The 23,566-nt window shown below is 43.5% G+C and overlaps 1 protein-coding gene across 1 annotated transcript; it reads right to left on the reverse strand.

The window, feature by feature from the left end:
• Positions 1-946: 946 nt before the first annotated feature.
• Positions 947-19,299, reverse strand: LOXHD1 (lipoxygenase homology domains 1; the record flags this gene model as incomplete). Its single annotated transcript, XM_039338648.1, has 6 exons — positions 947-985; positions 6,301-6,796; positions 11,040-11,201; positions 12,182-12,320; positions 17,989-18,159; positions 19,114-19,299. Coding segments are annotated over 5 exons (1,139 nt in total), but the record flags the coding sequence as incomplete, so codon positions are not given.
• Between the last annotated feature and the right edge of the window lie 4,267 nt (positions 19,300-23,566).

Consider the following 23,566-nt stretch of genomic DNA (forward strand, 5'->3'; position numbering starts at 1 on the left):
CAGCCCTCTCTAAGCGGTTTACAAAGTCAGCATATTTGCCCCCAACAATCTGGCTCCTCATTTTACCGACCTCAGAAGGACAGAAGGGTGAGTCAACCTTGAGCCAGTCAGGATCGAACTCCTGGCTGTGGGCAGAGTTAGCCTGCAATACTGCACTGTGTCACCACGGGTCTTTAATCCACAAGGGCAATTCGGAAATAAACCTCCGTTTGGTTATCAATGACAGACATTCACAGATGCAGAACTTTTAATATACACATTAGAAAACTGCAACATGACATGACTTTTTGACATAGTCACCATTCAAATTGAGGCCCTTGTCGTAACATCTTACAAGGTTTGAAATGCTTTCATAGTAGTCACTCTGCACCAAATCTGGGCTATGTGGGAGTGGTAGTGATCAAAAACATCCCAACAGAACCGCTTCAAAAGTTCTTGGGTGTGACTAATGGTAAAACATTGCTTTCACTGATGGCTTGATCGTTGGAAAGGCATTGGAATACAAAAACCATATATAAAGATAAGAACTGTATAAGATTTGGTTGTTTGGACTTTAAGATTGGCTGGTTTGATAAGGCTAAACACAAAAGACTATGGTATTGGTGAAAGACTACCTGGAGGAAAGAGACAGAATGGATATTGCATACCTATCTAAAAGTGACAGAAAACCACACCTAATATTCCCTTGTGAAGGACCTAGCCTGAAACATCAGAGATCCACAGGAGCAATACTCCAAGATGAGACAAATACTTTCCAAGAGGAAATGTGTGCAATGCTACAACAGATTCAGATGACAATAGCATCAAACCACAATGAGATTAAAAACCATTGATGACATAAATGAGCAAATCTTCAACCTAAACTTACTGTTGAAGGAAAAATCTTCATTGGGGTCCAGTCCAAGCCGGGAATAAACAACATGGCAACTGCTTTAGCAAGAGGGTTGCAGTTTATTGAAGAGGAGAGCCAGACAGAAAGATAGCTCTGGAAGAAAAGACCAAGCACATGTAGTAGGGAGTATGTTTTTATACCCTCTTGGGCTTTTGTTTGGAGTTGTTTCCTGTTCCTGTTTGAGGCGTTGTATTTCCTGTGTCATGTACTTTGACCTGAGTCTGAGTGTGCCCCTTTGGTATCTGTGGGTTAATCCTATTATGTCCTGTCTTAGAGTTTGGGTGGGGTATGTAGATTTTTAGGTGTCTTTGTCTTCTTAATTTTCCAGCTTCAACCTTCCTGAATGGATTATCACATTTGCATTTCTGCAGAGCTAGTTTCTGCTTAGGGGAGGGAGACTTGGAGCTATTAAGAAAACTGGGCATGCTTTTCTGCCTCTTTAAGATCCTTTGACGAAATATAATATTCTGCCCTTTTAATATTTCCTTCTCTGGGTGGTGGGGGGGCTGACTTCCCACATTACAATTAAAAAACTCTCAGAAAACGACGATAAAGAATGAACAAACTAACCAGATAACAGAACACAAAAGGGACTTAAATAGGGAAGGTACAAATGAACTACATCATAATACAAACAGGAAAAAAATCTACAAAATTTTGCCCCAACAATGAAAAGGGAAAAAGATGTCTTATCTGTCAGGACTTCAAAACAAACTTGAGGATGAGAAAAAAAGATTGAATAAAATGGATTATAGAGCTGCCAGGAGAATCGTTAGAGTTTGGGAGACAAAAAGCATACACCACATACACTCCCAACAATATTTACCAAAATACAGGAATCCCCTGGCAAGCGGACTATACTAACATGGTAGAGTTAGATTCAAGAGACCTGATTCAAATTACCAGATGGAGTACTACATGATTAAACACATGTTTGAATGTGGTTAAAAGAATAGATAATTTTGGATACAAAGCAGTTACAGTAGGAGGGATAAGAGAGATAAGTAATATAGTATTTTTTACAATATATGAAATGTAAAAATATTGGGATGATGCATCTGAACGAAAAGTTAGGACATTTAAAGGTAATTAAACTTGAGAGAAGTGTGACTAATAAGAACGGTTTGAATGCTGAGGGGAAATTAAATTGAGCCCAATATTTATGTTGTTATGTTCTTAAGTGAGTTTCCCCTCATTGTACGACTTTTCTTGCCAAAGTTGTGAAGTGAATGCTTCAGGTGTCAACCCGAAGGTGCTTTTTCAAGAGGCAATTGGACTTCCTTTGTTTTTTTTTTCCCTGAAGACATTTCGCTTCTCATCCAAGAAGCTTTTTTGATTCAGAACCACAATGTAAAAAAGAGGTTGAGACTCTAGAAAGAGTGCAGAGAAGAGCAACAAAGATGATTAGGGGACTGGAGGCTAAAACATATAAGGAATAGTTGCTGGAATTGGGCATGTCCAGTTTAACGAAGAGAAGGACGAGGGGGGACATGATAGCAGTCTTCCAGTATCTCAGGGGCTGCCATAAAGAAGAGGGAGTCAAGCTATTCTCCAAGGTTCCTGAAGGCAGGACAAGAAGCAACGGATGGAAACTAAGCAAGGAGAGAAGCAACCTAGAACTAAGGAGAAACTTCCTGACAGTCAGAACAATTAACCAGTGGAACAACTTTGCCTGCAGAAGCAGTAAATGCTCCAACACTGGAAGTTTTTAAGAAGAGACTGGACAGCCATTTGTCTGAAATGGTCTAGGCTTTCCTGCCTGAGCAGGGGGTTGGACTAGATGACCTCCAAGGACCTTCCAACTTTGTTGTTGTTGTTGTTGTTGTTGTTTAACTGAATCCGGCTTCCCCACTGGCTTCGCTTGCCAGAACTTTGCCAGAGATCATCCAAGACCTTGGGGGAGAGAATAGAATAAAATAGAAAATTATTGATGGAAGAGAAAGCTTAAGGCTTGAGAATAGAATGGAATGGAGCAGAACAGAACAAAACAGAGGTATTGATGGAAGAGAAGACTTAAGGCTTAAGAATGAATAGAATAACATATTTGGAAGGGACCTTGGCGGTCATCTAGTCCAACCCCTTGCTCAGGCAGGAAAGCCTAGACCATTTCAGACAAATGGCTAGTCCAGTCTCTTCATAAACACTTCCAGTGTTGGAGAATTCACCGCTTCTGGAGGCAGGCTGTTCCACTGATTAATTGTTCTCATTGTTAGGAAATTTCTCCTTGGTTCCAGGCTGCTTCTCTCCTTGATGAGTCTCCATCCGTTGCTTCTTGTCCTGCCTTCAGGGGCTTTGGAGTGTAGCTTGACTCCCTCTTCTTTGGGGCAGCCCCTGAGATACTGGAAGGCTGCTATCCTGTCCCCCCTCGTCCTTCTCTTCATTAAACTAGACATACCCAATTCCAGCAACCGTTCCTTATATGCTTTAGCCTCCAGTCCCCTGATCATCTTTGTTGCTCTTCTCTGCACTCTTTCTAGAGTCCCAACCTGTTTTTTACATTGTGGTTTTCTCTCTTATCTGATTGTTTCCTAGCCAGCATCTCCTCAGGTGAGAACAATAAACCAGTGGAATGACTTTCCTCCAGAAGTCGTGAATGCTCCAACACTGGAGGCTTTTGAGAAGAGATTGTCTGAAATGGTGTAAGATCTCCTGCTTGAGCAGGGGTGGAAGACCTCCAAGGTCCCTTCCAGTTACATTCTGATTGACTGATTGAAATCAGCCTTGGCAAATCCCTGTGGCAAACATTTAGGGTGAGTGTAAAATCTTGCCAGCAAATTCCAGAGGGATGAGCTTCCCCCACGTTGCCACAGAATCTGCCTTTGACTCAAAGAATTCAGCAAACAACGGTCTCTCGGCAGCCACTGGCGCCCCGCCCGAGCATTTGAGTCTGTGCTCTTGCCAAGAATGGGCTCGTTTAAAATGAATATATGTAAAACTTTTCCTGGGAAAAGTTGCAAGAGAACTTTATTACTTCTTGGCCCTTGTAGCAACGGGAATGAGTACGAGGGAGGGCTGGGAAGGCAGATTTTAATGCTGCAGGAATTGCAAATCTGCAAACATACCTTCGTAGCATCTCGCTAAACCTCCTGGTTGTGCCAAAGGTGCTTTTTTTTTTTCTCCAGGAGGCAACTGGACTTTTTTCTTTGGAGACGTTTCATCTCTCACTCAAGAAGATTCCTCAGCGTCTGGCTGTCCCCAACTCTGTCCGTTGGGTGGCTGTAAGGATCTTGAGACTTTCTGGGCCTGCAGAGACTCTAAAATATTCAGCAGGGCCAGATGTTGCCCCAAAGAAGAGGGAGTCAAGCTATTCTCCAAAGTGCCTGAAGGCAGGACAAGAAGCAACGGATGGAAACTGATCGAGGAGAGAAGCAACCTGGAACTAAGGAGAAACTTCCTGACAGTGAAAAGAATTAACCAGTGGAACAACCTGCCTCCAGAAGCTGTGAATGCTCCAACACTGGAGGTTTTTAAGAAGAGACTGGACAGCCATTTGTCTGAAGTGGTATAGGGTTTCCTGCCTGAGCAGGGGGTTGGACTAGATGACCTCCAAGCTTCCTTCCAACTTTATTATTATTATTATTATTATTATTATTATTATTATTATTATTATTATTAATGAAGAGAAGGACGAGGGGGGACATGATAGCAGCCTTCCAGTATCTCAGGGGTTGCCCCAAAGAAGAGGGAGTCAAGCTATTCTCCAAAGCACCTGAAGGCAGGACAAGAAGCAACGGACGGAAACTCATCAAGGAGAGAAGCAACCTGACAGAACAATTAACCAGTGGAACTACCTGCCTCCAGAAGCGGTGAATGCTCCAACACTGGAAGTTTTTAAGAAGAGATTGGACAGCCATTTGTCCGAAATGGTGTAGGGTGTCCTGCCTGAGCAGGGGGTTGGACTAGATGACCTCCAGGGTTGGAGAATAGCTTGACTCCCTCTTCTTTGGGGCAGCCCCTGAGATATTGGAACACTTCTATCCTGTCCCCCCTCGTCCTTCTCTTCATTTGAGATAGATTGAGACAGATTCACATCAAACCCCGTGTTCTTTTGTTCTGAAATGGGTCCAATTTTTTCTTCCATGTGCTGGAAATGTAAATTGGCAATAAGGACCTATTACCATATGTGGTGGGAGTGCTCAAAAGTCCGTGACTTTTGGAATAAGATAAAAAAATGGCTGGAAGAAATATTAATGATAGAGGTAGAGTTAAAACCAGAACTTTTCTTATTAGGCATAATTACACAGAAATACGATAAAGGGCTATTTTACCTGATGCTACACATTCTCATGGCTGCTAGACTGGCGTATGCACAAAACTGGAGGAATAAAGAAATTCCAACAGAAGAGGAAGAGATTTTATATAAAATTTTATCGTGTGCTGATATGGATAGGCTCACAATGGAAATGAAGGACAAGACAGAGTCAGATTACTTTGAAATCTGGGACAAATTTTACTACTGGTGTGAATCAAGGAGGACTGTTTGGGTTTTAAGCTAGTGTTAAGATAGAAATATATATAATTGTATGTTAGTATATAGAGAAATAAATTAGATACTGTATTGTATAGAAAAATATGTATATATAGAGATTAAGAATTACATGTATGAAGAGGAACAAATTGTTAGAAATATTTATACTGGAATGTTACGTTATGTCCATTTTGGTTTTAACTGTATTATAAATAAAAAACTTTTTTTTAAAAAAAGAAACCATCAAGGAGAGAAGCAACCTGGAACTAAGGAGAAACTTCCTGACAGGTAGAACAATTAACCAGTGGAACAACCTGCCTCCAGAAGCGGTGAATGCTCCAACGCTGGAAGTTTTTGCTAATCTCCTCTGTATCGTTCCAATTTTAGTATATGTGCTGCCGAAGCGAGCACGAACACTGGAAGTTTTTAAGAAGAGACTGGACAGCCATTTGTCTGAAATGGTATAGGGTTTCCTGCCTGAGCAGGGGGTTGGACTAGATGACCTCCAAGATCCCTTCCAATTCTGTTATTCTGTCCTTCCTTCCCCTCCCCTTCTTCCCTCCCTCCCTCCCTCCCTGCCTTCCTTCCTCTCCCCTCCCTCCCTCCCCCCCTCCCTCCAACACTGGAAGTTTTTAAGAAGAGACTGGACAGCGATTTGTCTGAAATGGCATAGGGTGTCCTGCCTGAGCAAGGGGCTGGACTAGATGACCTCCAAGGTTTGGAGAATAGCTTGACTCCCTCTTCTTTGGGGCAGCCCTTGAGATATTGGAAGACTGCTATCCTGTCCCCCCTCGTCCTTCTCTTCATTTGAGATAGATTGAGACAGATTCACATCAAACCCCAAGTTGTTTTGTTCTGAAATTTAATTTGTCGAAGAAAGCTTTCCAGCCTAGAAACTTCCCCTGCCAGATGGAGCAAAAAGCATTTCGGAAAATTGCACCTTGTAAAGAGGCCGTTAACTTCTTGGAAACAGTTCCCTCCATGTTAACCGGTCCCCCTTTTTCTTATCCAACCACTTCCCGCAGGGGAAGTTGGTGGTGATGCCCGTGGCCGAGTTGGTGATCTCGACTCGCTCCACCAGCCACCCGGGGGACAGCCCGGTGCTGTCGTGCTCAATCCGAACTTTCTTCAGCTCTCCGAGTTCCAGGATTTCCAGGTAAAAGCGGTCGGTGCTACCCCGCTCAAACGGGTTGCGGAATCTCTGCTTTAAACGCCGCTGGCCCGAATCGCCGTTCGCTCCGAATAGGGTGACGTGGACCTTGGCGTCTGTGCCAGACCCTTTCTGGGAGCCCGTCACGACAATCACTTCGTATCGGACGGGCACCAAGCTCCGAGCTTTGCTGGCGAAGCTTTCGATCACCTTGGCACATTCGAACACCTTGTGGTCTCCCCTCTTCGCTCGGAGTGGGATTTTTGCATTGCATCGGAAAAAATACCTGCCGGAGGAAGACGAGAGAGCCCAGAATGGGAAAGGATTAAATTATAATAAATTAAAAAATGTTTGCAGCCGAGGGCTTGTTTTAATTTGGCGAGGAAGAACTGGCTTTCCCTAACGAGCATCGTGCCAGCTTTGCTAAATCCTTTCTGGCTGAATGCTTGTTACCCTTTTGTTTCAATTCCTTCTGGTGGCAAAACTCTGCATCAATTTTAGGCCCAGAAAAGCCGCTTAACTGGCTTCAAGATTTTCCCCCCACAACGCCTCTCCTTAATGACTGTCTATGGAGGTTCTCCATCGTCCAGGTCACAGTTATCCCAAAGATGCAACTAGACTTTCTTGCTTTTTCCTTTGAAGTCGTTTCGCTTCTCATCCAAGAAGCTTCTTCAGCTTCCCCACCGGGTGACCCTGAGGACACAGAAAAAACAGCGGTGGGATTCAGCTGGTTTGCACCGGTTCGGTAGAACCGGTAGCTAATTTTTTTCTTGCCCAGACCCAGAACGGACTTCCAGAAGCGGCATCCACACAGAGAACCGGTTGTTCACATATTTGAATCCCACCACTGAGACAAAGGCTCCAAGATCACCACAGATGGGGACTGCAGACAAGAAATTAGAAGACGTTTGCTCCTGGGGAGGAAAGCTATGGCAAATCTAGACAGCATCCTAAAAAGCAGAGACATCACCCTGCCAACAAAAGTGCGTATAGTCCAGTCCATGGTTTTCCCAGTTGCAATGTATGGCTGTGAAAGTTGGACCGTAAGAAAGGCTGAGCGCCAAAGAATGGAAGCCTTTGAACTCTGGTGCTGGAGAAGACTCCTGCGAGTCCCCTGGACTGCAAGGCGATCCAACTGGTCAGTCCTGGAGGAGATCAACACCAACTGCTCTTTAGAAGGCCAGATCCTGAAGTGGAAACTCAAGGACTTTGACCGCCTAATGAGAAGGAAGGACTCAGTGGAGAAGGGCCTAATGCTGGGAAAGAGGGAGGGCAAGAGAAGACGGGGACGACAGAGAAGGAGGTCGCTGGATGGAGTCCCTGAAGCAATAGACGTGAGCTTAAATGGACTCCAGAAGATGGTAGAGGACAGGAAGGCCTGGAGGAACGTTGTCCATGGGGTTGCAACAGCTCGGACACGACTTCGCAACTAACAACAACTGAGACAAACCTCCAAGTGGCTTCAACATCTCTCTAAAAGAATGCAAATGACCAGCTGTCTGCAAGGAGTATAAATCCTTCCACTCCCCACCATCCAGTCAGAGCTGAAGAAGCTGCCTAGGATGAGAAGCGAAACACCTTCAAAGAAAAAAAACAAAACACGGAAGTCCAGTCGCCTGGTGAATAAAACCACCTTTGGGACTCCTTAATGACTGCAACTTTTCTTCCACCCCTTTTTTCCACCCACCGCAATCTTTTTTAATCATTCTACAAAAGCTAGCATGCGATGTTTATTTATTTATTTATTTATTTATTTATTTATTTATTTATGAGACTTATATACTGCTTTAAGTGCAAGCACTCTCTAAGTGGTGTACACCAGTAAGCAATGTATATATATTTTTACATTGCCCCCAACAATCTGGGTCCTCATTTTACCTACCCCGGAAGGATGGAAGGCTGAGTCAACCTTGAGCCGGTGAGATCTGAACCGCTGACCAGCTGAACACAGTCAGCTAAAGTGGCCTGCAGTATTGCACTCTAACTGCTGTGCCACCTTGGCTGGAAAAGCGACATAATATTTTATCATGCGCCACTTAGGATTAATTAGGGTTTGGGGTCGGTTGCAAGAAACTGCTTTGATGGAGAGTTTCGCCCCAACTTTATGGCTGAACTGGACACACACATGTTGTGATTCCTCGCCAGCCAGTGGACCGGGCAGCTGAATCTGGGGAATCAGAGGAGTAGGAGGAGGGGCCTGGAGTGACCTCAGAGTCGGAGGAAGGCTCTGAGGAGCTCCAAGACTTACAGTCGGATGAGGAGCCTGGCCCCTCTACTCACACTCAGGCTGAGACACAGCTGTGCTGGGAGCCTGAGTTGGACAGTGATGAAGAACAGCTGGGACAAATCCTGGATACACGAAAGCGCAGGCAAGAGAAGCAAGTAGGACAGAGGAATGCAATGGCAAAGGAGAAGGCATTAGGCTTGGCTGTGTAATAAAAGGGAAGGTGCGGGAGGTGTGGTTGCTGAAGGCAACTGTTTGTGTTAAGGAATCAAGTTTCAGTGAACTGTGTTTTGTTTGCCTTGGACATTGACTCAGGTCTGTGAATATTAAAAGGGGATTGGTTTTTTCCTGCGATTCCAGCCTGCTTGTTGAAAGAGGGGTTCTCCTTAACAAGGACTCACGTAGGCTGGGACAGAACAACACTTTTATCCCCAAATCCATGTGAGTTTCCTGCTGCTTTGCTCCTTTGGATGTTTTGTAAATGGCAAATTGCACGGTGGAGTAACCCTTTCCCCACTTGAACCCAGCCCCAGGTAAATGTGTGAAGGGAGTCAGTTTACCACAGCGCCTTCACTACATTGCCTTCACCTCCTCTCCAAATCAACTCTGAGGCACCTCACCACCACAGCTGAGCCCACCGTTTCCCGTTGCTAAGTGAGACCGTTGTTAAGTGAGTTTTGCCCCATTTTACGACCTTCCTCGCCACGGTTGCTAAATGAATCACTGCAGCTATTAATTTAGTAACGGTTATGAAGGGAATCTGGCAAAAGGTGATAGCGTGACCCGTTCGGGACAGTGCAACCATCATAAAGACGAGTCAGTTGCCAAGCCTCTGGGTTTTGATCACGTGACCACGGGGGATGCTGCAACGGCTTCAAGGGTAAAAAACGGTGCTAAGTCCCTTTTTTCAGTGCCGTTGTGACTTTGAACAATCGCTAAGTGAATTGTTGCAAGCTGAGAACTGTCCATACAGCAGTCAGGACCACAAACCTTTGAGCACCACAAACCAAGATGCCTGTGGCTGATTGTCTATGGCAGGGTGGGGAACTTTAGCTCTTTTATGACTGGTGGACTTCAACTCCCAGAATACCTGAGCCAGCCACGCTGAGGGGAAAGGGAGAGGTTTCTAAGCTGAGCCATGGCTGAGCCACTGCCACGTTGTACACAATACCTGAGCGGGTGGGAGGGGAGTGCGATAAAACAGAATGTGAAAGGCAGGTACTAATGACCTTACTAGTGATGTGCTTATTACTAATGTCTAATGACTGTCTCCATTGTATTCAATGTACGGCTACCTCAAGGGAATGATAGCCCCTTTCTGAACTGTGGACTTCAACTCCCAGAATTCCTGAGCCAGCTGTGCTGAGGGGAAAGGGAGAGGTTTCCAAGCTGAGCCATGCTGGCTCAGGAATTCTGGGAGTTGAAGTCCACAAGTCATGAAGAGGCCATAGTTCCTCCATGCTGGCTCAGGAATTCTGGGAGTTGAAGTCCACCAGTCATAAAAGGGCCAAGTTTGAAGACCCCTGGCTTAAATATTTAAATATTTTTCCTCACGGTCACATGATCAAAATTCAGGCATTTGGGCAGGGGTAGGCAATCTTGGCTCTTTTATATGATTTGTGGACTTCAACTCCCAGAATTCCTGAGCCAGCCATGCTGAGGGGAAAGGGAGAGGTTTCCATGCTGAGCCAGGCTGGCTTGGGAATTCTGGGAGTTGAAGTCCACGAGTCATAAAGAGGCCATAGTTCCCTCATGCTGGCTCAGGAATTCTGGGAGTTGAAGTCCACGAGTCATAAAGAGGCCATAGTTCCCTCATGCTGGCTCAGGAATTCTGGGAGTTGAAGTCCACGAATCATGAAAGGGCCAAAGTTTCCCTCATGCTGGCTCAGGAATTCTGGGAGTTGAAGTCCATGAGTCATAAAAGAGCCAAGGTTTCCTGGACCTACACTAAACTCTCCACAATTTCACCTTTCAATACCAAGAAGGCTATTTTTCCTCCCTTGCCTTTTCAAGTACTTGTCCATCATTGGCCTTTAGAATTTCTAAGTCATGTTGACGGTTTGGTGACACCTCAAAGCAAGGAAGTGTAGGCCAGGGTTCTCCAAACTTGGCTCTTTTATGGCTCCTGGACTTCAACTCCCAGGATTCCTGAGCCAGCCATGCTGAGGGGAAAGGGAGCGGTTTCCAAGCTGAGCCATGCTGGCTCAGGAATTCTGGGAGTTGAAGTCCACGAGTCATAAAAGAGCCAAGGTTCCCCACCCGTGGTCTATGATGTCCATGAGTCTTTTCATTATGAGGCACTTACTTGTTGCCAAGTTCCATCTCTGTAATGACAATTTCCTGAACATGCCAATATGTGTCTGCTTTTGCCTTCAGTCTTTTCCCATCTTTTGGACAGTGACCAACACAGATGGCGGCAATATCATCAACGTTTTTTGAAGAAAACTGGAACACATCTGCTGCTCCTCTGCAGATTGCGTCGTTTCCCCCCCCCCAACACAGACATAAAGCTTTAAGTATTAATGAGCAGACCAGCAATCACTAATTGCAACGTACGTGGTTGCAATATTAATACAACATACAATAGAGCCAGTTTTGCCTAGTGGTTAAGGCACCCTGCTGGAACTCGGCCTGGGAGTTCTACTCCTGCCTTAGGCATAAAAGCCTGCTGGGTGACTTTGGGCCAATCACCAGGAGACTGTGAGTTCTAGTCCCACCTGAGCCATGAAAGCCAGCTTTGAGCCAATCTCTCTCTCTCTCGTACATGCACACATACACACACACACATACTGTAAATACACACACACACACACACACAAATAAATAAATAAATATTTTTAAAGCTTAGGAACTGTCTAGCACAAATTTATATAGCGGTAGATCTTTAAATCATCCCTAGAATGTTCTAGGAATGACTTACCCACATATAATATTAATTTATTTCATGTTGGATGAAAACTATCTTTCCAATTTGTCTGAATGGTTTCCTGACTTATTTCTTAGTAAAAGGCATAAATATAATTGTGCCCACAAGCAAGCCAACATTCCTTAATGGATAGGTCACTGAGCTAATGTAGGTTTGCTGAACACCGACGAGAAACACTTTAATCAATTAATGAACATGTGTCGCGTTGCACATATAAACACCCCAATCCTTTTAACGGAGAAGAAAGGAATTCATTTACTGGGAGATTAGGGGATTAAGATACATCTGTTTAGGAAAGGCATTCCCTACTGTGGCCCACAATGCATGAATCTTATAACGACGTCTGGTTGTAAAGGCAGTGCTTATTTTTAAAATGAGCAATAGAGTCTGCCGATCAATGCGCTCATTAAGGGCAATCTTTTAAATCAGCCCAACGTTTGCTGATTATAATCATTCCATTTTTATAATGAATGAACAGTTCAGGTCATTATAATTATAATTATGATGTTATAATAACATACCTTAAAAATCTTCTCTTTCTGGAGGAGTTCTGCAAGAGGAACTCCTTAGAACGCCCTCGTTTGCCTTCAAAAATGATCCACACGTTTTCCTTGCTCTCGGCCTCCGGCTTATTGCTGGTAATGGTGAGGATCTCATAAGCTTGAAAGTTCAGAGAGAGCACAAAGTTAAAGCCAAGCATCCTGGTTTAGCTTTTTTCCAAGCCACGGTTCCTAGTTCAGGAGCATCTTGATGATCCAAGACCAGGAGACCAAGACATTTATTTATTTATTTATTTATTTATTTATGAGATTTATATACCGCTTTAAGTGCAAGCACTCTCTAAGCGGTGTACACCAGTAAGCAATGTATGTATCTCCCATATTTGGGCTGACAGGGTGTACATTCAAGATAAAAATCTCCTCCCCCTGTCTCTCTCCTGATAGCTAACAGAGTGGGAGAGAACCTGTGGCTTAGAGGTTATAACAACTGCCTAACATGCAGATAAGCCCAGGTTCGAATCTCAGAAGAATAAGTCTGGCTGAAGAGAGTTAACGGAACTCGAAATAGCTATACCATTTCTCTCTTTATTCTTTGTTAGCAACCTAATATATATATATATATATATATATATATATATATATATATATATATATATAATTTTCGCAGGTGTTTGTATGTAGGTCTTTGGTTGTTCGGGTTTTCTCCCGCGTAAAATTGGAAGTGTCTTGGTGACGTTTCGACGAAGTCCCATTCGTCATCTTCAGGCTGGTGTTTTCAGCTTCGTGCTTCGAGCAGCAATGTGTGGTCTTAGCTGTTTCTTCCTTTTAACTGCCAGTGGGGGTATGAACTGATTGGGTGGGAGCTTGGCTGTGTTCTGATTGGGTGGAGGTGTGTTCTGATTGGCTAGGGGCTTGGCTGTGCTCTGATTGGCTGGGGGGTTGGCTGTGCTCTGATTGGCTGGGGGGTTGGTTGTGCTCTGATTGGCTGGGGGAGTGTTCTGTTTGGTTGTGCTCAGGTTAGTCTGAGTTGCAGAGGGGTTTAAGATTTTGGGCTGCCTTGTTATTTTTTGGCTTCGCGTTCATGGTCGTGCCTCCTCTTCATGGAGGGTGTCAGTTTGCTTCATGTATGGATTGGAGGGGTTTAAAGTGGCTAATGATGCAGCTGTGGTCTGGTTTCTGGTTTGTGGTCGTGCCTCATCATCGGTGTGGCTTTGGGTTTGTTTTTTGCGTGGATGTGTGGTGGTGACATCCTGTGTGGTTTTTGTGAGTGTGGGTCTGGTATCATTTTTTGTGTTAGGGAGTCGTTTGTCAATAAGGGCGGGTTTCCAAATGGCTGGTAGGCGGGAGGTATCATCTCGCTTGTTCATGCTGTGTGGGCGTTTTTCTATCTCGATGGCTTCTCTGATTATTCTGTTATTAAAATGTTCACTTTTGGCAATGGTTCTGGTATTTTTAAAGTCAATTTCATGTCCTGTGGCTTTAAGGTGTTGGACCAGGGAAGATGTTGGTTCCTCTTTTTTGACTGAGTTCTTATGTTCTTCAATGCGTGCACTTATTCTTCTGTGGTTTGTCCGATGTATGTGGTGGGACAAGTGGTGCATGGGATTTCGTATACTCCTTGATTTTCTAATTCAATTTTATCTTTGGGGTTTCTAAGGATGGTGGATATTTTTCTGTTTGTGCAGAATGCTGTTTTGATGTTGTGTTTATGGAGGATCTTACTGATTCTGTCTGTGGTGCCTTTTATGTATGGGAGGAGGGCTTTGCCGTTTTCTTGTTCTTTGTCTTGGATTTTAGTGGGGGTTTCTTTTTGGATTAGGTTTGTAATCTTATTTCTATGGAATCCATTGGATGTTAGTACATTGGTGAGAGTGTGTAGTTCGGGTTTTAGGTGTTGTTCGTCAGATAAGCGTTTTGTTCTGGAGATGAGTGTCTTGGCTACAGAGTTGATCTGTGCTGGGTGGTGGTGTGAGAGAGCGGGCAGATAGCGGTTTGTGTGTGTTTTCTTCTGGTAGATGGTGTGTCCTAGGGAGCCATTGGATTTCTTGTAGACTAAGACATCCAGGAAGGGGAGTTGGTTGTTAGTTTCTGTTTCCATGGTGAACTGTATTTTGGGGTGTAGGCTGTTGAGGTGTGTGAGGAAGTTGTCCAGTTTTTCTTTCCCATGTGGCCAGATTATGAAGGTGTCGTCTACGTAGCTGAGCCAGAGATACTGCACTCTAACTGCTGCGCCACATACGAAAAACGGCTGCGAGACTTGGATTTAGCTAGTCTAAAGAAAAGAAGAAATAGGGGGGACATGATAGCAGCCTTCCAGTATCTGAGGGGGTGCCACAAAGATGAGGAGAGGGTCACGTTATTCACCAAAGCGCCTGAAGGCAGGACAAGAAACAATGGTTGGAAACTGATCAAGGAGAGAAACAACCAGGAACTAAGGAGAAACTTCCTAATGGTGAGGACAATTAACCAGTGGAACAGCTGGCCACCAGAAATTGTGGGTGCTCCATCACTGGAGGTTTTTAAGAAGAGACTGGACATTCACCTGTCTGGGATGGTATAGGTTCTCCTGCTTAAGTGGGGGGCTGGACTAGAAGACCTCCAAGGTCCCTTCCAGCTCTATTCTATTCTATTCTATTCTATTCTATTCTATTCTATTCTATTCTATTCTACTCTATTCTATTCTATTCTATTCTATGGTCAGCCCCCCCCCCCAGAGAAGGAAATATTAAAAGGGCAGAATATATTTCCCTAGAGGATTTTAGAAGCAGAAACCAACCCCGCCCCCAAGTCTCTCTGTCCAAAGCAGAAACCAAGTCTGCAGAATTACAGATGTGTTAATCTTGTCAGAAAGACTGGATTCAGGAAACTGGGATTAGGAAGAAAGATCCCTAGAATCAACCCCAAAAATCTAAGAGTCATCAGCCCCAGCCCTATGGAAGCAGGATATGACCCTTGGGACATAATAGGATTAACCCACCACCATCAGAATACCAGAAAGGCACACTTAGACTCAGATCAAAGTTCATGCCACAGGAACAAGTCCAAACAAAAGGCTCAATAGGGTATAAAAACCCACTCCCTACATGTGCTCAGTCCTTTTTTTCCAGAGCCATCTTTCTGTCTGGCTCTCCTCTTCAATAAACTGCAACCTTCTTTCTAAAGCAGTCGCCATGTTGTTTATTCCCGGCTTGGACTGAACCATGATAAAGACTTTTCCTTCAACACTATTCTATTCTATTCTATTCTATTCTAGTCTAGTCTAGTCTAGTCTAGTTTTAAGAAGAGATTGGAGGGTCATTTGTCTGAAATTGTATAAGGTCTCCTGTTTGAGCAGAGGATTACACTTAAGGTCTTCCGAGAATCGTTCCAACTCTGTTATTGTGTTATTCTGCTTTGTACACACAAGAGTCCCAGTTTTGATCCAGGGGATTGGACTAGGGGACCTCCCCCCCCCCCAAAGTGAGAAAACCCGGGAGAACTATTCTATCAATCTGTGCTTCTAAGTGTAACCTAAGGGATCAGTAGTTACTCTCTGCTTACGACAGCTTCTTAACTTTCTTCCCCTATGATTCCCTGTTTAGTTACAGAAGGGCTGCACCGGTGCAGGATTGATAGTTAAAATGCTCAGCTTCAGCAGCTTGAGTCACCTTCACATTGCCAACAAAAGTGCGTATAGTCAAGGCCATGGTTTTCCCAGTTGCAATGTATGGCTGTGAAAGTTGGACCATAAGAAAGGCTGAGCGCAAAAGAATGGAGGCCTTTGAACTCTGGTGCTGGAGAAGACTCCTGCGAGTCCCTTGGACTGCAAGGCATTCAAACTGGTCAGTCCTAGAGGAGATCAACCCCGACTGCTCTTTAGAAGGCCAAATCCTGAAGTTGAAACTCAAATACTTTGGCCACCTAATGAGAAGGAAGCACTCACTGGAAAAGTGCCTAATGCTGGGAAAGATGGAGGGCAAGAGAAGAAGGGGACGACAGAGGATGAGGTGGCTGGATGGAGTCACTGGAGCAGTAGGTGTGAGCTTCAGTGGACTCCAGAAGATGGGAGAGGGCAGGAAGGCCTGGAGGAACATTGCCCCTGGGGTCACGATGGGTTGGACATGACTTCGCAACTAACAACAACAACATAACATTCTTGGTGGATAGGCCTAGATCAGTGGTTCTCAACCTGTGGGTTGGGACCCCATTTGGGGTCGAATGACCATTTCACGGGGGTCGCCAAACAACGCAGTCTGCCATTTTTTTCCCCTTTTCCTTAGCTATGCTACTCCCTTTTATTCTATTGGCTTTTGAAAGCCAATATAATAGACTCTCTTGAATAGAGTCTAATTCTATTGGCTTTCAAAAGCCAATAGGAATTGTCCAGGCTGTCTCTGCCCTGCTGAGCCCGCCAAAAGTCCCATACTGCAAACAATGCTGCACCAGTTGAGTAGTCCTCGACTTACGACCGGTTGAGTAGTCCTCGACTTACGACCAGTTGGGGGTCGCGGCATTAAAAAGGTTGAGAACCACTGCCCTAGATGGATGTCTAGATGCCTGATCTCCATGAATATATGAAATTTAGAGCTTTAAAACACATAGCATCGAATTAATCTATTGATCTGCTTTCACGAGATTTATTCAGTTGACTTTTCTGACTCTCTCAAAGTAAGATTAAGACAACTGTATTTTTTTTCCCTGTAGGCTTTCATAAGATTAGATTAGCTGACCGTGCACGGAAAAATGCTCTTTTTCAGTTTTTAGCACCGACGTCCAGAAGGCAGTGCTCTTGACATTTATGACAAGGAGAGTCAGTGTCACCGTCTCATTTATCCCATTTGTCCCCAGCGTGTCGGCTTAGAGAAGTGACAGGAATATGGCCTCAAAACTTTAACGTTGAAGGAGATGCTATAAGCTGAAAAAGCCATTTTTCGGTGATGTCTGATCTCGTTCCTCCCAGAATAATAGAATAAAAAGAGTTGGAAGGGACCTTAGAGGTCTTCTAGTCCAACCCCCTGCTCGGGCAGGAAACCCTATACCACTTCCGACAAATGGCTGTCCAATCTCTTCTTAAAAACTTCCAGTGTTGGAGCATTCACCGCTTCTGGTGGCAAGCTGTTCCACTGATTAATTGTCCTCACTGTTAGAAAGTTTCTCCTTAAATCCAGGTTGCTTCTTTCCTTGATTAGTTTCCATCCGTTGCTTCTTGTCCTGCTTTCTGGTGCTTTGGAAAATAAGTTGATCCCCTTCAAATGCTGGAATACTACTTCAAATACCGGAACACTGCTATCATGTCACCCCAATCCTTCTTTCATTAAACTAGACATACCCAATTCCAGCAACCGTTCCTTATATGCTTTAGCCTCCAGTCCCCTGATCCTCTTTGTTGCACTTCTCTGCACTCTTTCCAGAGTCTCAACATCTTTTTTACATCGTGGTGACCAAAACTGGATGCAGTATTCCAAGTGTGGCCTTAACAAGGCATTGTAAAATGGTATTAACACTTCTTGTGATCTTGATTCCATCCCTCTGTTCATGCAGCCTAGCACTGTGTTGGCCTTTTTGGCAGCTGCAGCACATGGCTGGCTCCTATTTAAGGGATCGTCCACTAGGACTCCGAGATCCCTCTCACACACGCTACTATTGAGCAAGGTACCATCTATACCAGGGGTGTCAAACTCGTGGCATCACGTGATGTGTTGTGACGTATTGTAACTTTTTCCCCATTGCTGGAGCTGGGGTGGGCGTGGCTTCCACGTGACACATCTGGCCCGCTGGACCGCAGTTTGACACCCCTGTTCTATACTGTACCTGTGTGTTTGGTTTTTCTTGCTTGTTGTTCTACTTACAGGTACGTTCTTTCAGTTCCAAAATGTCATTATTTGCACAAGCCAGTTCCCGTATAATCTGTCCATCAGCTTCGTCCTTTGCAAGCCAGCAGTCACACTGGAAACGGAAAATTTTGTCCACTAGAGCGTCTTCAATGTCAATATATTCCAGATGCCAGCCAGGTGCAATTCCTGTTAGAACAGAAAAACCTTATTGTTTGGAGGAATAGAATAGAATAGAATAGAATAGAATAGAATAGAATACAATACAATACAATACAATACAATGCAATGCAATACAATGCAATACAGGAATGTAGAATAGAATACAGGAATGTAGAATAATAGAATAGAATAGAATAGAATAGAATAGAATAGAATAGAATAGAATAGAATAGAATAGAATAGAATACAGGAATGTAGAAGAATAGAATAGAATAGAATAGAATAGAATAGAATAGAATAGAATAGAATAGAATAGAATAGAATAGAATACAGGAATGTAGAATAGAATAGAATAGAATAGAATAGAATAGAATAGATATTGGAATATAGAATAGAATAGAATAGAATAGAATAGAATAGAATAGAATAGAATAGAATAGAATAGAATAGAATAGATATTGGAATATAGAATAGAATAGAATAATAGAATAGAATAGAATAATAGAATAGAATAGAATAGAATAGAATAGAATAGAATAGAATAGAATAGAATAGAATAGAACAGAACAGAACAGAATAGAACAAAATAGAATATAGGAATGTAGAATAATAGAACAGAACAGAACAGAATAGAATAGAATACAGGAATGTAGAATAGAACAGAATAGAATAGAATAGATATTGGAATATAGAATAGAATAGAATAATAGAATGGAATGGAATGGAATGGAATGGAATGGATATTGGAATATAGAATAGAACGGAACGGAACAGAACAGAACAGAAAAAACAGAACAGAACAGAATAGAATAGAGCTGGAAGGGACCTTGGAGGTCTTCTAGTCCAGCCCTCCATCCTCCATGGATGGAGCAAAGATTTCTGATCATAGGGTGCCCGCTTTGTTTTTAAAACCTTTTTTGAGGGTTCCCCTCGAATTTTCAGACGTTGTCCCTTAAATTTAAGCATAACTCTTGACTTTACCTTTGTTGTCATGCCAGATCCGCACTTTGCAGAGATCGCCGAGACTGAAGATGTCAGGAAAATAGAAGACATCCAGCTGGTTCCTTTCAAATTTGTTGGACTTATGGGACTCCTTCAGAGCCAAGGTCCCGCTGTCCCCATGCTCTCCCCAAATGATCATGGACACGTTGGCGTCTGTTCCAGCACCTGCAGGAAAGCAGTGACAGAAGCGGCTATCCGAAGTGATCTATGGAGGTTCTCAATCAATCCAGGTCCTGGTTGTCCCAAAGATGCTTTTCTGAAAGGCAACTGGCCTTGGTTGTTTTTTCTTTGAAGATATTTCGCTTCCCATCCAAAAAGCTTCATCAGTTCTGACTGGGATGGGAATTGAAATCACTTGACCGTGAGCCAGCGGTATGCAGCAGCAGCCAAAAAAGATAACACAATCCTGAGTTGCATAAACAGAGACATAGAATCAAGATCACGCGAAGTATCAGTGCCGCTTTATAAAACCCTAGTGAGGCCACACCGGGACTACTGCAACCAATTTTGGTCACCTTATCGCAAAAAAGATGTTGAGAGTTTGGAAAAAGTTCAGAGAAGAGCAACTAAGATGATCCAAGGCCTGGAGGCTAAAACAGACAAAGAACAGCTGCAGGATTTGGGTTTGGCTAGTCTAGTGGTTCTCAACCTGTGGGTCGGGACCCCATTTGGGGTCGAACGACCATTTCACGGGGGTCACCAAACAATGCAGTCCGCCATTTTTTCCCCCTTTTTCTTAGCTGTGCTACTCCCTTTTATTCTATTGGCTTTTGAAAGCCAATAGAATAGACTCTCTTGAATAGAGTCTCATTCTATTGGCTTTCAAAAGCCAATAGGAATTGTCCAGGCTGTCTCTGCCCTGTTGAGCCTGCCAAAAGTTCCATTCTGCAAACGGTGCTGCACCAGTTGAGTAGTCCCCGACTTACAACCGGTTGGGGGTCATGGCGTTAAAAAGGTTGAGAACCACTGGGCTAGTCTAAAGAAAAGAAGAAATAGGGGTGACATGATAGCAAAGTTCCAGTATCTGAGGGGCTGCCACAAAGATGAGGAGGGGGTCAAATTATTCTCCAAAGCCCCTGAAGACAGGACAAGAAGCAATGGATGGAAACCGACCAAGGAGAGAAGCAACCTGGAATTAAGGAGAAACTTCCTGACAGGGAGGACAATCAACCAATGGAACAGCTGGCCACCAGAAGTCGTGGGCGCTCCATCCCTGGAGGTTTTTAAGAAGAGACTGGACAGAATAAAAAAGGGTGTTAAAATGGACATGGTGTCTTATAGTCAGCTAATCAGATGGGATGGTCAAAATTGGCAATTAAAATCACGGGAAGAGTTAGCACAAGAAAATAATACTTATTCTTGGTTCCAATATAGACAATTAGTAGATAGATGGAAGGTGGATTGTAAGGTGGGTTTTCTTAGAGAGGATGAAAATTTTATTAAGCAAGTGAAGGATCAAAGACAAACTCATATTAAGAGAATTTATGGGGTTCTAGTTGAATTGGATTCAGAAAAGGAATTAATTAAAGATTGTATGATTAAATGGGCGCAGAACTTTGGTGAACCAGTTCCATTGGATACCTGGGAAATTATTTGGGTGAGAAATGTCAAATTTACACAGGCACAGAACTTAAGGGAGAATTTTTATAAAATGTTCTATAGATGGCACCTTGACCCACAAAAAATGTCTCTCATGTACCCTGACTAACAGCCGAAATGTTGGAGATGTGGTTGCTTGGATGCTACTTATTACCACATTTGGTGGTCGTGTAGAGAGATAAAAGCCTTTTGGATTAAGATATGGTGGAATATTCAGAGAATTTTTAGAAGGAGGATAAAATTTACTCCACAATTATTTTTGTTAGGTATAACTATTGATTGTGATACAAAGGAGGTTATATTGATGTTAAATTTGATTACAGCCGCAAGGCTGTTGGTGGGACAATACTGGAAGAAGGAATCTTTGCCTACATTGCAGGAATGGTTTCTTAAAGTGTCTTATTTGGCGGAAATGGCAAAGATTTCGGCTTTTTTAAAGGAACAAACGCAAGAGATTTCTTGCTGTTTGGGATAAATGGATAAAATTTATACAATTTAAATTGGATATAAAAAATATCATATAGCTTTTTCATAACTTTTATTTTTATTTTTATATATATATATATATATATATATATATATATATATATATATATATATATATATATCTATATATATATGTTTTCTGAGGTTTTCGCGGGTGTTTGTATGTAGGTCTTTGGTTGTTCGGGTTTTCTCCCGCGTAAAATTGGAAGTGTCTTGGCGACGTTTCGACGAAGTCCCATTCGTCATCTTCAGGCTGGTGTTTTCAGCTTCGTGCTTCGAGCAGCAATGTGTGGTCTTAGCTGTTTCTTCCTTTTAACTGCCAGTGGGGGTATGAACTGATTGGGTGGGAGCTTGGCTGTGTTCTGATTGGGTGGAGGTGTGTTCTGAATGGTTAGGGGCTTGGCTGTGCTCTGATTGGCTGGGGGAGTGTTCTGTTTGGTTGTGCTCAGGTTAGTCTGAGTTGCAGAGGGGTTTAAGATTTTGGGCTGCCTTGCTATTTTTTGGCTTCGCGTTTGTGGTCGTGCCTCATTTTCATGGAGGGTGTCAGTTTGCTTCATGTATGGATTGGAGGGCTTTAAAGTGGCTAATGATGCAGCTCTGGTCTGGCTTCTGGTTTGTGGTCGTGCCTCATCATCGGTGTGGCTTTGGGTTTGCTTTTTGCGTGGATGTGTGGTGGTGACATCCTGTGTGGTTTTTGTGAGTGTGGGTCTGGTATCATTTTTTGTGTTAGGGAGTCGTTTGTCAATAAGGGCGGGTTTCCAAATGGCTGGTAGGCGGGAGGTATCATCTCGCTTGTTCATGCTGTGTGGGCGTTTTTCTATCTCGATGGCTTCTCTGATTATTCTGTTATTAAAATGTTCACTTTTGGCAATGGTTCTGGTATTTTTAAAGTCAATTTCATGTCCTGTGGCTTTAAGGTGTTGGACCAGGGAAGATGTTGGTTCCTCTTTTTTGACTGAGTTCTTATGTTCTTCAATGCGTGCACTTATTCTTCTGTTGGTTTGTCCGATGTATGTGGTGGGACAAGTGGTGCATGGGATTTCGTATACTCCTTGATTTTCTAATTCAATTTTATCTTTGGGGTTTCTAAGGATGGTGGATATTTTTCTGTTTGTGCAGAATGCTGTTTTGATGTTGTGTTTATGGAGGATCTTACTGATTCTGTCTGTGGTGCCTTTTATGTATGGGAGGAGGGCTTTGCCGTTTTCTTGTTCTTTGTCTTGGATTTTAGTGGGGGTTTCTTTTTGGATTAGGTTTGTAATCTTATTTCTATGGAATCCATTGGATGTTAGTACATTGGTGAGAGTGTGTAGTTCGGGTTTTAGGTGTTGTTCGTCAGCTAAGCGTTTTGTTCTGGAGATGAGTGTCTTGGCTACAGAGTTGATCTGTGCTGGGTGGTGGTGTGAGAGCGCGTGCAGATAGCGGTTTGTGTGTGTTTTCTTCTGGTAGATGGTGTGTCCTAGGGAGCCATTGGATTTCTTGTAGACTAAGACATCCAGGAAGGGAAGTTGGTTGTTAGCTTCTGTTTCAATGGTGAACTGTATTTTGGGGTGTAGGCTGTTGAGGTGTGTGAGGAAGTTGTCCAGTTTTTCTTTCCCATGTGGCCAGATTATGAAGGTGTCGTCTACGTATCTGAGCCAGAGTTTGGGTTTGTGATCCAGATTTTTATAGAGCTGGTTTCAAAGTGTTCCATGTAGAGTTGGCAATGACAGGTGAGAGGTGGTGATCCCATGCGGTGCTCTGGGTTTGTTGGTATTTTTGTCCATTTTATAGATGAAGTAGTTTTGGATAGGCAGTGGTTTGGTCAGATCTAAGATGTGTTTGGGGGGGTTATATTTGTTTTGAATAGCTGTCAAGGCTTCTTTGATAGGCACTTGGGTGAAGAGGGATATGACATCGAAGCTCACGAGTAGGTCGCTGGGCTGTAAGCTTTGTTTCTTTATGATCTCTATAAACTGGAATGAGTTTTTACGTGTGAGGTGATGGATTCTGCATAGGGCTGTAGTTGTTTGGCGAGAAATTTGGCTAGGTTTTGTAGAGGTGAGCCTATGGAGCTGACTATAGGTCTGAGTGGGGTTCCTTCTTTGTGTATCTTGGGGAGACCATAGAGTTTGGGCATCTGGATGATTTCTCTCTGGGAATGATTCTTTGCTGGATCTCTTAGCTAATGGGGGAGGCTTTTATCTTGGTTCTGGTGGTTTTTTCCAGGTAGGTGGTGGGATCTGTATTTAGGGGTTTGTATGTGGAGTCTTGGAGTAGGTTGGTTAATTTGGTTTGGTAGTCAGATGTGTTCATAACAACCGTGGCGTTGCACTTGTCTGCTGGTAGGATTATTATGCTGGTGTCT

Source organism: Crotalus tigris, unplaced genomic scaffold (genome assembly GCF_016545835.1).
Source record: "Crotalus tigris isolate CLP2741 ecotype Arizona unplaced genomic scaffold, ASM1654583v1 scf7180000017710.2780689, whole genome shotgun sequence".
NCBI lineage: Eukaryota > Metazoa > Chordata > Lepidosauria > Squamata > Viperidae > Crotalus > Crotalus tigris.